The sequence below is a fragment of the Saccopteryx leptura genome, chromosome 4 (assembly GCF_036850995.1).
Source record: "Saccopteryx leptura isolate mSacLep1 chromosome 4, mSacLep1_pri_phased_curated, whole genome shotgun sequence".
Classification (NCBI taxonomy): domain Eukaryota; kingdom Metazoa; phylum Chordata; class Mammalia; order Chiroptera; family Emballonuridae; genus Saccopteryx; species Saccopteryx leptura.
Genome location: NC_089506.1, coordinates 74,246,208 through 74,259,610, shown reverse-complemented (window position 1 = coordinate 74,259,610; position 13,403 = coordinate 74,246,208). Strand labels below are relative to the sequence as shown.

The 13,403-nt window shown below is 40.7% G+C and overlaps 1 protein-coding gene across 5 annotated transcripts in view; it reads left to right on the top strand.

Moving 5' to 3' along the window:
• LMO7 (LIM domain 7) overlaps positions 1-13,403 on the top strand; it is a 249,195-nt gene that overhangs the window by 195,221 nt on the left and 40,571 nt on the right. For all 5 annotated transcript variants that reach the window (XM_066380760.1, XM_066380764.1, XM_066380762.1 and 2 more), the window contains 3 exons: positions 797-1,516; positions 2,519-2,548; positions 12,285-12,402. In XM_066380760.1, the coding sequence (XP_066236857.1) occupies positions 797-1,516; positions 2,519-2,548; positions 12,285-12,402 (868 nt within the window). The remainder of the gene's footprint in view (positions 1-796; positions 1,517-2,518; positions 2,549-12,284; positions 12,403-13,403) is intronic.

Genomic DNA, 13,403 nt, shown 5'->3' with positions numbered 1-13,403 from the left:
TGTTAAAGCATAGTGTGTATAACATATTGCTTTCTGTGCGGGCATGTAAGCTTGGAAGTCTGTAGGATTAACTATTCTTCTGTAGCAAAATAACGTATAAGACAGTATAGAGTTACACATGGTAGTTTAGAAAACTATTTCTAAAAGGCTTCTGAGAAAGTGGACCTAATTTTACAGTTGTGTTTTGTGTGAAGATGTAGAGAAAGGAAATAACTTTTGGATGACACTAGGACAGGCACATCTGGTGGGAAAATGCAAAGAAGGGTCATCGAGGTCTTTTCTATAACTTCAGAGCATTTCCGTTTTTAAATTTTTGCCTGTCACTGTGACTGTGGCATACCGTGCTTGACCAAGCCTTGAAACTTTCCACAGTCATCGCTGTTTCTCTGGGATGAGAGTGAGGTCACTGTGGCTCACGGAATGAGGAAGAAGTAGAAGCAAGTGTTGTGCTGTATCTCAGGGACGTCTGCTCCGTCCAGTTCTACCCCCTTACTTGGCCTTTCTGGTGCCCACCTTTCCTGAGGAGTACACTCTGCTTTTAGTTCTTTAAAGCGATATCCAGGGAAGTCCTCGGTGATAGCCTTAAAGGCCACTCTTCCTCCACACAAGAGTCCCTCTCAATCCCCCTAAACTAAAACAAAAACTGCCTAGTTACCTTTTCTCTTTAATAAACTTAGTAAGATTACCCTGCCCCCTTTTTTAAAAAATATTTTTTATTTTATTGTGTTGGCATGGTTTCAAGTGTCCTACTCTAATGTAATACATTACACTTTCCTTTTTCTTTTCTATGCTTCAGTCAGTTTTTATTACTTCAGGCCCTCCAAACGTATTCTGATGACATCTTATCTTCTGAAACAAATGTCAGAATTGATCCCACTGCTGGCCCAAGGCTCATATCTCGCAGAAGGAATCTCTCTTGTGCACCAGGGTTTAGAAGAGGTGACCTTGAGATCTCAGTGTTCGATCCTGATTTAGAGAATGATGATTTCTTTGTCCGAAAGACTGGGGCTTTCCACGCCAATCCGTATGTTCTCCGGGCTTTCGAAGACTTCAGAAGGTTTTCTGAGCAACATGATCCTGTAGAGCGAGATATAATTCTGCAATGTAGAGAAGGTGAACTCGTACTTCCTGATCTAGAAAAAGACGATATGATTGTTCGCCGAATTCCGGCCCAGAAGAAAGAGGTGCCTCTATCGGGAGCCCCAGATAGATACCATCCAGTCCCTTTCCCTGAACCCTGGACTCTTCCTCCAGAAATTCAAGCAAAATTCCTCTGTGTACTTGAAAGGACATGCCCACCCAAAGAAAAAAGTAATAGCTGTAGAGTCTTAGTTCCTTCGTACCGGCAGAAGAAAGACGATATGCTGACCCGTAAGATCCAGTCTTGGAAGCTGGCGACTCCCGTTCCTCCCATCAGCTTCACCCCTGGCCCCTGCAGTGAGGCGGACTTGCAGAAGTGGGAGGCCATTCGGGAGGCCAGCAGGCTTAGGCACAGGAAACGGCTGATGGTTGAGAGGTCAGAGTGTGTTTCTGCAAGGATTTTGCTTGTAATGGATGATCTTGTGTAACATTTCTTGTGTGAGAAAGTGGCATCATACTGCCCGACTGCATGTCATGGCCATTTTGAAGCATCCTCTATAAAGTTTATTTTGCTTTGAGAAACCTTTGCACATTTCTTGGATAAAGTGCCCTTCCATATTTGCACATCTCTGAATCACCTATTTGAGGCCTGTTTGAGAAGGCGTGTGCACAGTCCTTGCCTTTGGCCTTAAGGAAGACTGTAGTACTATTCCGCAACATGGCGTTTCATGAAAATGTTTTCTGATTACACTTACAGACTTTTATTCTCATGTGCAGGTGTTTCTGAAACAGTTTGGTTGTGTAGTGTGGTTTTATGTGTTTCTCATTTTGGAGTGTATGATTTTTGTGTAAAAGTTTTTTTTTAAATATGGCATTACAAATTTCATTGAACTTGTTTAGATTTTTGTTTTTGACCTAGGTTCTTGGACTATTAGTGTGTGACTTTATAAATTTATAGTTTAAAGTTCAGTGCAAATTTTATTAAAATGCATGAATATTATTTACCGTCTGCTAAATTTTACATACATGAAATTATGGCCATTTTTATAATCATGAATGCATTCAATGTGTTATGCAACTTGATGTTTGATGAACGTTCAGTTTGTTGAACTTTGGGATGGACAAATATAATTAGGTTGAGTAAAATTAGTACATTCAAATCTAACTCTTTATTTGTTCTGGCAACAGAAAGCTTTATTTTGGTGGGGGGGATTGTTAGTTCAAGTTAAATTAGGAAACTCTTGATCTTGCTTAACATGAATTCCTTAAGACATGAGATCAATGAGAATTTGAGACATGAATAAGAATTTGACTGAAGAAGCAGCCTTTTGAGATTTGCCCATCTCTTGTTAGAACAGTAAGTAAAAAATGTTGAACATTTGAAAAAATAACACACTGGAAAAAACGACTTTTAATTTTTGGTTTTCTGATTTCTTAGACTCTTTCAAAAGATTTATGGTGAAAACGGGTAAGTTTTGTAGTTTGCAGTAAAAAAGAAATCTCTGCATATTGTTTGTCCTTGTGCAATGTGTCACTTGCACTTCTATCCTGGCATGCCACTAAATGGGGATGCTGTGTGCTATGCATGAGAATTTAAGATGGCGCATTTTTCTTAACTTAGCAACCTAATCGTAGTGTCTGAGTGCTCAGTGCATGAACTGCTATATGACAACAATGGCATTGTTTTATTAGAAGTTCAACATTCAGGTCTTCTTTTCTTTTAAGGAGTTGATTAAAAGTAACCAGAAGTATTCACCTCAGATTAGGTTACTTATTTTGGTATTTGATTATTATATAGTCTTAAATTCTCGTTTCTGGATGTTGAAGACCACATAACTGCATTTTAGAAAACCTGTGATGAAAGAGAATACTAGCATTTACTTTGAGGTAGGGATGCACACAGTTGGCATTATCTGTGTACTCCTACCTTATGGGGAGCTTTCTTAGTGTGGATGGTGAATGCCATTAATCTTCCTTTGGTTGGTTTGGGAATTTTTTTTTTTAAGAGGAGAGGAGAGGAGATGGTAAGGCAAACTCCTGATGCACCCTGACCAGGATGCACCCGGCAGCCCTGTCTGGCGCCAATGCTTGAATACCGAGCTATTTTTAGCACTTGAACCTGATGAGCTCAAACCAACTGAGGTATCCTTAGAGCAGCGGTTCTCAATCTGTGGGTCGCGATCCCGGCGGGAGTCGAACGACCAAAACACAGGGGTCGCCTAAAGCCATCAGAAAATACATATTTATTCACGACCCACAGGTTGAGAACCGCTGCCTTAGAGCCTGGGGTCATGTTCAGACCAACAGAGCCACTGGCTGTGAGAGGGGAAGAGGGAGGAGAAGGGTGAGAAGGAGAGGAAGAAAAGCAGATAGTCGCTCCTCCTGTGTTGTGTGCCCTGACTGGGAATCCGATGTCTGTACAGTGGGCTGACGTTCTATCCACTAAACCACTGGCCAGGGCTGGGAACCTTTTCAAGATTCTTGTGTTATAGAGTCAAAATGGCCTTCTAAAACCGCAAAATTAAAATCTTGATCATTTCCAATACTATATTTATAGCTAGTTCTTAATTTTTGTCCAGAGGTTCTTAAAATTTTAGTCACCTGGTAGGCATAATATATTATAAAAATAACTTGCTGGAAATGTTTTCCATTTCCAGAATAACAGAGTTAAAAGGAAATACTACTTTTACCTTTTACTACATACTAACTGTGTAAAATCATTTATTCTTAGTGAAAAATAAGTGGTTATATATAAACATTGTCTATCAAACTTTCTGTAACATTATGAATATAACTCCTAATATTTTTGAGCAAGAAGAAAACTTCTTTGTGCTAAATATTTTAATCTTTTTAGTATATGTGCTGCCTAAGTGAGCACAAATATAAATTATATTTTAATCTTGATCTTTAATCAAGTATTTTAATTTTAAGGCCTAAGGTTTAGTATCTGAGTATCTTTCCCTACTGGGATTGATTTCAGCTCTAAGATTCTTTAGTTTTGATAGATTTTTTGATAGTGTAGAGATCTTGAAAGTTACTAAAATTTCTATTTAAAGCTATGTAACCATTCTGGATGTCAAAGGTGTAACTGAGCCATGGACAACTAATAGCAAGTGTTTTTCAGTCACTGATTTAAAAATTCAGGCTCCCAGCATGGTTTCAGGGCGTCTTGCAAGGGCACATTAATCCCTGTCCAACTCTTTAGCTGCTCTTCAGTAAGGATGAACATGGCAACGTCCGCATGATGCCTACGCATCTGCTAATCTTGATTCATCATGGAAAGTTGTTTTAACATGATGAAAATCTCTTTGTAGCTTCAAGTACTTTGAGTAACTTTCAGAAGAATTTTCATTGGTAAATAAGGTTTTATAAACGGGTTGTTTTTCTTAAAGGAGATAGAAGTACTCTGAGTACAAGTTACTTTTATTTTTATCTGTTTTTTTAAATTAATTTTAATGGGGTGACATTGATAACTCAGGGTACATATGTTCAGAGAAAACATCTCCAGATTATTTTGACATTTGATTATGTTGCATACAAGTTACTTGATAGGAAAGTAAACATGTACAGCTATTTCAATGGCTGTACATGTTCCTCTTTAGAGATACATTGTAAAATTGGTTTAAGAAAAAAGAGAAACCCAAGTACCAAGACTCAGAAAGCTAATGTTTTTCTCTGAGCTATTGCTAACAGCAGCAAATGCCTCCTATAGGCTATATAAGATTGTTGCGGCCCTGGCTGGTTGGCTCAGTGGTAGAGTCTCAGCCCGGCATGTAGATGTCCGGGGTTCAATTCCCGGTCATGGCACACTGGAGAAACGCCCGTCTGCTTCTCCACCTTTCCCCCTCTCTGTTCTCTCTCTCTCTCTCTCTCTCTCTTCCCCTCCTGCAGCCAAGGCTTGATTAGACCAAGTTGGCCCTGGTCACTGAGGATGACTCCATGGCCTCTGCCTCAGGCGCTAAAAAATGGCTCTGGTTGCAATGGAGCAAGGGCCCCGGATGGGCAAAGCATCGCCCCCTGGTGGGCTTGCCTGGTGGATCCCTGTCAGGGCGCATGCGGGAGTCTTTCTCTGCCTTCTGTCTTCTCACTAAAAAAAAGAAAAAGAAAAAAAAAGATTGTTGCTTGCATAGTTCAGTATTTGTTTTAAAGGCAACTTAGTGACAAAGTAACAACACAAAGATTGTCTGTAAATTAAGACTGATGAAAAGTGCTTGTTTTGTCAAATAATGGAAAGTACCACAAATACAACTGTCTTCACAAAACTCAAGTGTATTTTAGACCACTTGCAGTCAAAATCTATTACATAGTATTTTTTTTTCTATATCCTATCAGTTCCCAGTTCTTTTCTTAAATTAATCTGCAATGAAGCAAAACAGGCTTTTATTTTCCAAGGGAGATAAGTGAGGCAGACTCCCACATGCGCCCGACTGGGTTACACCCGGGAACTCCGTCTGAGGCCAGTACTTGAGTACTGAGCCATTTTCAGTGCCTGAAGCTGACATTTGGACCAACTGAGCTTTCCTCAGCAACCGGGGCCCACACTTGAACCAATCAAGCTACTGGCTGCAGGAGGGGAAGAGAGAGAGAAGTGGGAAAGGGGGAGAGAAGCAGATGGTTGCTTCTCCTGTGGACCCTGACCGGGAATTAACCCAGGACATCCATACACTGGCTGACGCTTTGTCCACTGAGCCACCAGCCAGGGCCCAAATAAAGGGTTTTAATTTGGAACCTGTTTCATGTTTATAAACATAAAACGACTGATATATCTGAGTGATATTTCTCTGAACATAATGTATGTTGTCAAGCTTGGAATATTTACCTGGAAAATAATTATTCAATCTCCTGTAGTTGAAAAATAATGAATGGTGCTTTTGCGGGGGCAGGGGTAAGAACCAGTTTAATGAGAAATGTGTATTACCTTGTAGACTTGGATTATTAATTTCTGGCTTGCTTTTTTTAATTTTTAATTTTTGGCATTTTAACACCTGTCACTGTTTATCTTTAGTAAGATGCTTTGTATGTGGTAGTTTTTTTGTTACATGTGTGCTTTTGTGTTGCATGGACTTAATCTGTATGGTTTTTATGACATTTGAATATTTGATTATGATGCTTCTTGGCCGGAGCTGTAACGACAAAGGAATTTGTAAGAGTATATAGATATAATTTTGTAATATGATTAAGCCATTGAATTTGCTGCCAAGTATCAACAGGAAATGAATATGATTTAAAGTGAAGTTGTAATCAAACACAACTAAGATACCTGTGTCTCACTTGTGGGTTTTGGCTAAAACTCTTTGTAGAACCATAAGGACACATGAGACCGAAAAAAATAAAAATAAAAAGGGATGAGGGAATAAAGTGCATGTGAGTTACTTTCTGGAGACTTTGCTCCCAGGAGACATTTGGCAATGTCTACAGACAGTGTCGATTGTCACTCCGGGCGGGCTGTTGAGGAGACAGGTGTTGCCCCTGGCTTCTGGTGCCTTTATAGCCAGGGATGCTGCAAATATCCTTCAGTATGCAGAATAGCTCCCGACCACAGATCGTTTTCTGGCCCCAAAATGTCACTAGTACTGCTGTGGAGAAATCTTGACTTAAAATATAAACCTCTAAATGAAGAATTTCTTTTACTTTGGTTAGCATTCCAGTTGACGGTAGTCCCAAAGCCTCTTACCCAGGTTTTAGTATTGATTACCCTTTAGAGAATATCTACAACACCTAATGGAGGTATACAGGGCGGGTCAGAAGTAGGTTTATACTAGTTCATTTGGAAAATAATACAATAATTAACAAATAATACTACCAGAATAAGCTGTGTTTGGCATCCTTACAGCTGTAACCCTCCTTTTACCCCGCCCTGTACCCGCAGGTACATTAGTCAGTATAGTTATGTCTCCCCTGTAGGCTGGGCCCCTACATTAGTATCATGGAATTTCTTTTTTTTTTTTTTTCCTGAAGCTGGAAACGGGAGAGACAGTCAGACAGACTCCCGCATGCGCCCGACCGGGATCCACCTGGCACGCCCACCAGGGGCATCACTCTGCCGAGACCAGAGCCACTCTAGCGCCTGGGGCAGAGGCCAAGGAGCCATCCCCAGCACCCGGGCCATCTTTGCTCCAATGGAGCCTCGCTGCGGGAGGGGAAGAGAGAGACAGAGAGGAAGGAAGGGGGGGTGGAGAAGCAAATGGGCGCTTCTCCTATGTGCCCTGGCCAGGAATCGAACCCGGGACTTCTGCACGCCAGGCTGATGCTCTACCGCTGAGCCAACCAGCCAGGGCTGTATCATGGAATTTCTGTTTGCTCCATAAGGCTATCAGTCATTTTTATATTAAGGAAATTTTGCTACGCATTGTTCCTTTTTGATCCCTTACTCCCTAGATCTTCATCTATAACTTTTCTGAAATTGAGTTCTAAAAATCACTCATCATAAACCTAGTTAAAAAGGGCCAGGAGGTAGCAGCTGAGTAGCATCGTGTGAGAAGAGAGTAAGATTTTAGTAATACTATGTTAAACTCTATACTTTCTTCCTTAACCTTCCCCCTTCTTTTCTCTCTTTACCCTGGGCGCTATTAAAGAAAATTTTATTCCACTGAAAATGCAACATGTTAGACCTGTATTTTTTTGGAAAAAAATCTAAATGCATTTCTAAATTGAAGCCTTTCTAAACACAAAAGTGGCAAGTAAATGAATTGTAAGAATTGTGATTGGCCAGCGATAGTAATTCATTCTACAAGGTGTATTAGAGCTGTGTGGTCTTTTCTGGTTTTCCCAAACAGTTTTCCCCGGACTGTCTCTGGTGCCTGCCTCACTCCTGTGAGGTAGACGGCTGGGTATCATCTGTGTTTTAGAGATGCAGAGAGACGGAAACAGATAGTGCAGCCTTCCCAAGGCTGTCAGCTCATGAGTGGTAGAACCAGACTGAGGGTTTTGTCTAATGAAAAAATCAGGCAGGCTGCTTGGCACACAGTCAGCCCTCAGAAGTTTATTAAGCTATTAACTCTGATAAGGAAAGAAAGAAATCTTCATGATCTGGCTGAAACACTCCTGCACTCCAAAAGTTCTAGATTTTATCAGTGTGGCCCGGGGTGACCTTTCTAATTTGAAACTTGCTTTGGGAGTTAGTTTTCAGAAGATCCCACAGTTATATTTGCCTCAATAGGAATAGTTGGTGTAGAGCACCAGATGGTTTATGGAAATGCAGTTGACATAACCTTACCCAATTCTCATAACAATGCCTTCCTTGCATAGCAGATGAAGAACCCAGGCTCAGAGAAGTGAAATGGGGTGAAATTCCGGACCAGCCCAGAGCCCTCCCCTCCTGTCTCCTTCCAGTGCCTGGCTCAGCCTGTAGGGAAAGTGCTCAGGCTTTATGTAGGCAACTGTAGTGTTCTCAGGAACAAAAGGAGCTCATGTTCCTGCCTTATGCAGGACTTGTCTGCTCTGGACGGTGTTTGGCTCTCTTTGTTCATGTTGGGCACCATCTGTGTGCCAGGCTCCGTGCTGTGGACTCTCAGGAGGACCTGGCAGCCTCTGCCCACGATGAGCAGACACAGTCGAGGTGTGGTGGTGCAGAAGGATGAAGGCTCACAGAGCACCAGTGCACAAGTCTCGGCCAGTCTAGACCACCCAGCCTTCCCCCAGCAAGAGATTATTATAATATTTGCATTTCTAATTTTGTTCTAGAATTTTTGTAACCACATGTTTTAAGTACCCAGATTCCCCTCATGCCTTGGTCTTGACAATTTTTCCTTGCCTCATTTTTGTGAGTCTGTTATAATATTAGCTGAAATCGCTTTGTTCTTTACAGTTATGAATTAAGTGAATGTATATCCTGAAATTCACACAAATCAGTTTTATATAGTCATACCTAATTAAATAATATTCTACTTAATAGATCAATATATAATTTTACATATAAATTCATATATTTTCTATATGTAATTCTTTAGCATTTTACAATAAATTCTATAAAGCTCTCTTTCTAAAACTTTGGGGAGAGTCATAAAATCTCACAAAATATTAAGAACATTTCAAGTTGATTTTGCTTGATTAACCGTGATAAAACATTCTGCATTCTTCACAGATGTTAAATGAGTGTATCCCATATGCCTTGTGCTATGTGAATGTTTCTTCCTCTCATACAGTGTGTGAACCTGGGATGAAGCTAAGCAAAGCATGACACTTGTGCACACACTCTATGCACCATTACTGAGTGTGAAACACCCTGAGAAAGGCAGAGGGAAAGCACTAGATAAATGAGGAGAAGGGACAGACCCACTCTGGGCTTGGAAGAACTAGGAAGACTTTATCAAAATGGTAGACTACTGTCTAATCATTAATACATTTGTGAGCACCTGCCAGGAGCTGGGCACTCTTTGAGGTACAGATGATAGAGCAACAAACAAACCAGACAGGACTCCTGCTTTGTAGTTTTATCAGACAAGGCAGGTGATGTCTACATGTTAACCATTTCAGATGGTAATATATGCTATGGCGAAAGAGCGGGAGAAAAGGTGAGCTAAGGGAGAGGGACATTTGCTATTTTTTTGTAGGGTAGTCAAGGAAACACTGAGGTAATGTTTAAGCAGGTGACTTAGAGCGAGAGATATGCCGTATGGGTATTTGGGTGAAGAGCTCCTATTTGAGCATGAGCGAGGAAGCCAGTTGGCTGTACTCTGAGTGAGGGAGAGCATTTAAGGAGATGAGTGCAGAGAAGAAGGCAGGGCTCAGGTCATGGTTGGAGCTTGTAAGTCTTGGTATAGGGCCTGTTTTTAACTAGCGAGATGGGAAGGGAATGGTGACTATTGATAGATGGATACCATTTTTTAAGAGCAGTTTTGAAAATACTCCTCTGGCTGCTGTTTTAAGAATAATGCACTGTTGAGCAGGAAGAGGTGGAAGCAGGGATACTGATTATTGTAATAATACAGGAGGAGACACGATGGCCTTGATCAGACTGGTAATGGTGAATGTGGTGAGAAGTGGTTGTGTCCTAGAGCAGCGGTCCCCAAACTACAGCCCGCGGGCCGCATGCGGCCCCCTGAGGCCATTTATCCGGCCCCCACTGTACTTCCGGAAGGGGCACCTCTTTCATTGGTGGTCAGTGAGAGGAGCATAGTTCCCATTTAAATACTGGTCAGTTTGGTCATTTAAATTTACTTGTTCTTTATTTTAAATATTGTATTTGTTCCCGTTTTGTTTTTTTACTTTAAAATAAGATATGTGCAGTGTGCATAGGGATTTGTTCATAGTTTTTTTTATAGTACAGCCCTCCAACAGTCTGAGGGACAGTGAACTGGCCCCCTGTGTAAAAAGTTTGGGGACCCCTGTCCTAGAGGGTAGAATGATAGGTTTTACTACTGATGGGATCAGTTACCATGTGTGAGAGAAAGAGAGGAGTGTGGGATGCCTCTAGGCTATTTGCCTTCAGTCTGAAACACAGGAGTTGACTTTTATTGAGATGAGTAAGATGGGAGATGAGCAGGTTGTAGGATGAGCAATCATGTGTTTGGTCTGTGACAAGTTAAGTTTGAGTTGTCTATTAAACTTCCAAGTGGGAGTTGCATATACCCACCCAGAGTTTAGTTTAGCAGGACTCCTGAACAGAGGGGCATTCAAAAAGGCATATATACTGGTGAAGAGCTTTTGAGTGGACAGAACAGTTCAGGAAAGACCTTTGCTGGATCTGGAGCCTGGGTAATAATTTAAGAAGCTTTTAAAAAAGTCTAGGTAAGACTTGACTGTGCTCTGATCTAGGGTGTTGGCAATAGAAATGGAAAGAAAAAGACACTGAAAAGAGGGCTTGATAACTAATTGAAAGTAGGGAGGAGGGAGAGGCAAAGGTGAAAAATGGTTCTTTGGTTTCAAATGTGGATGATTGGAGAGCAGGTAACACCATTAACAGCTATAAGAGGAAAAGCAGGTTTGGGGACAGAATTCCGTTTGGCTACATCAACAATAACCATGTGCTTAGTGAGTGACTATTTACAAAATCCTTTTTGAATTATTTCAATTGGTCCTTTTACATTTTAGGTGCTTAGGGGATATCCATGCAGAGATGTTTATCTAATGAGCAATTGGAACTGAGTCAAAGGAAGGGAGTGGTCCTCATCTGTGGACTTGGGAGTCATTTGCATAAAGATTATAATTGAATTCCTGAGCTAGCTAAGGGCAAGCATGTTATAAAAGAAATGTAATGATGGCAAAATCTTGGGGAGAGCAAAGTTTAGGGGCCCAAGAAGGAGGTGTAGGGTTACTTAGATAAAGACAGAGTCACTTAACATGAAATGAAATCGGAAGTGCATTATGAAGTGTTTGTAGGAAAGAGCATTCTGGGCATCCCACCTTCAAAAGCTCTCCTCTCTTCTCTCATTCCTGCCTGTTCTTCAATATTCAGATCTGACTCTACTCTTTTATTCCTCAGTTTCGCCTTCTCCCAGGGCAGTGCACCCCATTCCTTTCTAGGTGCGTGCACGTAGCACACATGTGCCTTGTGTCCAACCCCCCACTCTGTTCCCTGGTTTCTACTCTAGACTGAGCTCTGTGAGGGCTAATCCTCTGCACCTCCTCATGTCAGGGGGCACCATGGAAGGCGTGAAAGCTGCCTTACTAGAACAGAGAACGGTAGAGCTTATATGGATATTATAATGGAATAGTAGATCTGCCTGTGTGCTTTGAGGACAAGTCCAGTGCAGTTGTGGGAAGATCTTACAGAATTCTTGAGAAAAAGCAGCACATTTATTCATGGCATTGAACTTGAGGAGAAAATATCAGGTAATCATTAAATTATTTAATAAGTGCCCAGAAAAGGCAGCCAAACCTAAATAGATTATCTTGGGGAGAGAGAGAAAAATAAAGTCAAATGATTCTAGTGACTAACAATTCTTATTTTTCCTGAACGAATTCTTTTATGCATAGACCACTCTAGATATGTACATTTGGATTATATTTTTCTGACTTGTGCAGATATCATTTGGCCCTTTTGTGAAAGAATTCACATTTGAGTTGAGTGCAAGGCTCTTGTTTCTGCGTTTTGGAAAAACACCATTTATCTCTGTAGTGCTATTTCTGTGATATCATCACCACAGTGTCTAGGTAGTACGGCAGAAATTTAGATGGAATTTCCAACTATAAGCCCAACCTTCCAGTTTTAACCCCAAATCCGGTCATGTGAACCTTGGTTACCATGGGTATTTTTGTTATAGGAGTAAGTCCATGAGTGATGTCAGCGCAGAGGATGTTCAGAACTTGCGTCAGCTGCGTTACGAGGAGATGCAGAAAATAAAATCACAATTAAAAGAACAAGATCAGAAATGGCAGGATGTGAGTATTCTTTTCATTGGGAGGTGGGGAAGGACATTTGTGTGACTCTTCTTTGCTTCCCTTACAAGAAAGTTGGTAGACTCAGGACATGATTTTCTTTGCTGTTAGAGAATTCAGTTATGTAGAAAATGTGATCAACTTCCTTTAAAAAAATTTTTAAACCATTTTAGTCTATTACTGTATTTTAAAGGCTATTGCAAAAAATACAATAGGATGTTTATCTTCTAATAGTCTCTGGGTTCTCAAAAAAAAAGAAGTCACTTCCTTGCAGTGTTGCTACCTTGTTGCCTTGCTTTGGTAGTTGAATTTGGGGTAGACTGTTAGAGATGCGTGTGGAAGGAAGAAACTTTGCTCAAGGTCTGAGAAAAACACACCAGAGGCTCCAGCACAGAGTCTGGGCATCAGCGTGGAGAGATGAACAGGTTCTTAGAGTTAATAGAGGAGATTTAAGAAGCAATATGAACTATAACTCAGTTTGGTTGAAAAAGTAATTGTATAATATGAGTCAAAATAGGTATTTTTACAGAGCTGTCATGTATCCAAATGTCTATATAGATATAGACTTAATCTGTAGTTTTGTCCCTGCAGAAACAAACAAACAAACAACTTGGCCTATTTTGAAAGGGTAATTGTTATAAACTGAAAGATTGTAAATAAATATAATGGATAAACTATATAGTGCAAACTCAGAGAAGCCTGAGGACATCTCTATGGTACTAGAGTTGAGTGGTAGCATGAAAAAAGGGCCAGAGAGGGAGAGAGTAAATCTGAATTTTCCAAAGAAGAAGAAACCCCTGCTGTGGCTGCATTTCAAAATTCCAGTGCCTCTTTTATTAGGGATCTCAATTTAATTGTCAGGAGCTGCAATTCAAATGCACTTTGCCAAGATACATGGTAGCTGTTTGGGTATGGAAGTAATAAGTATTGAAGAGTTATCCATTTGGTTAGATCAGATAAAAATTCATGCTGTCTTCCTATAGGATTAAATGCACACCACTTTT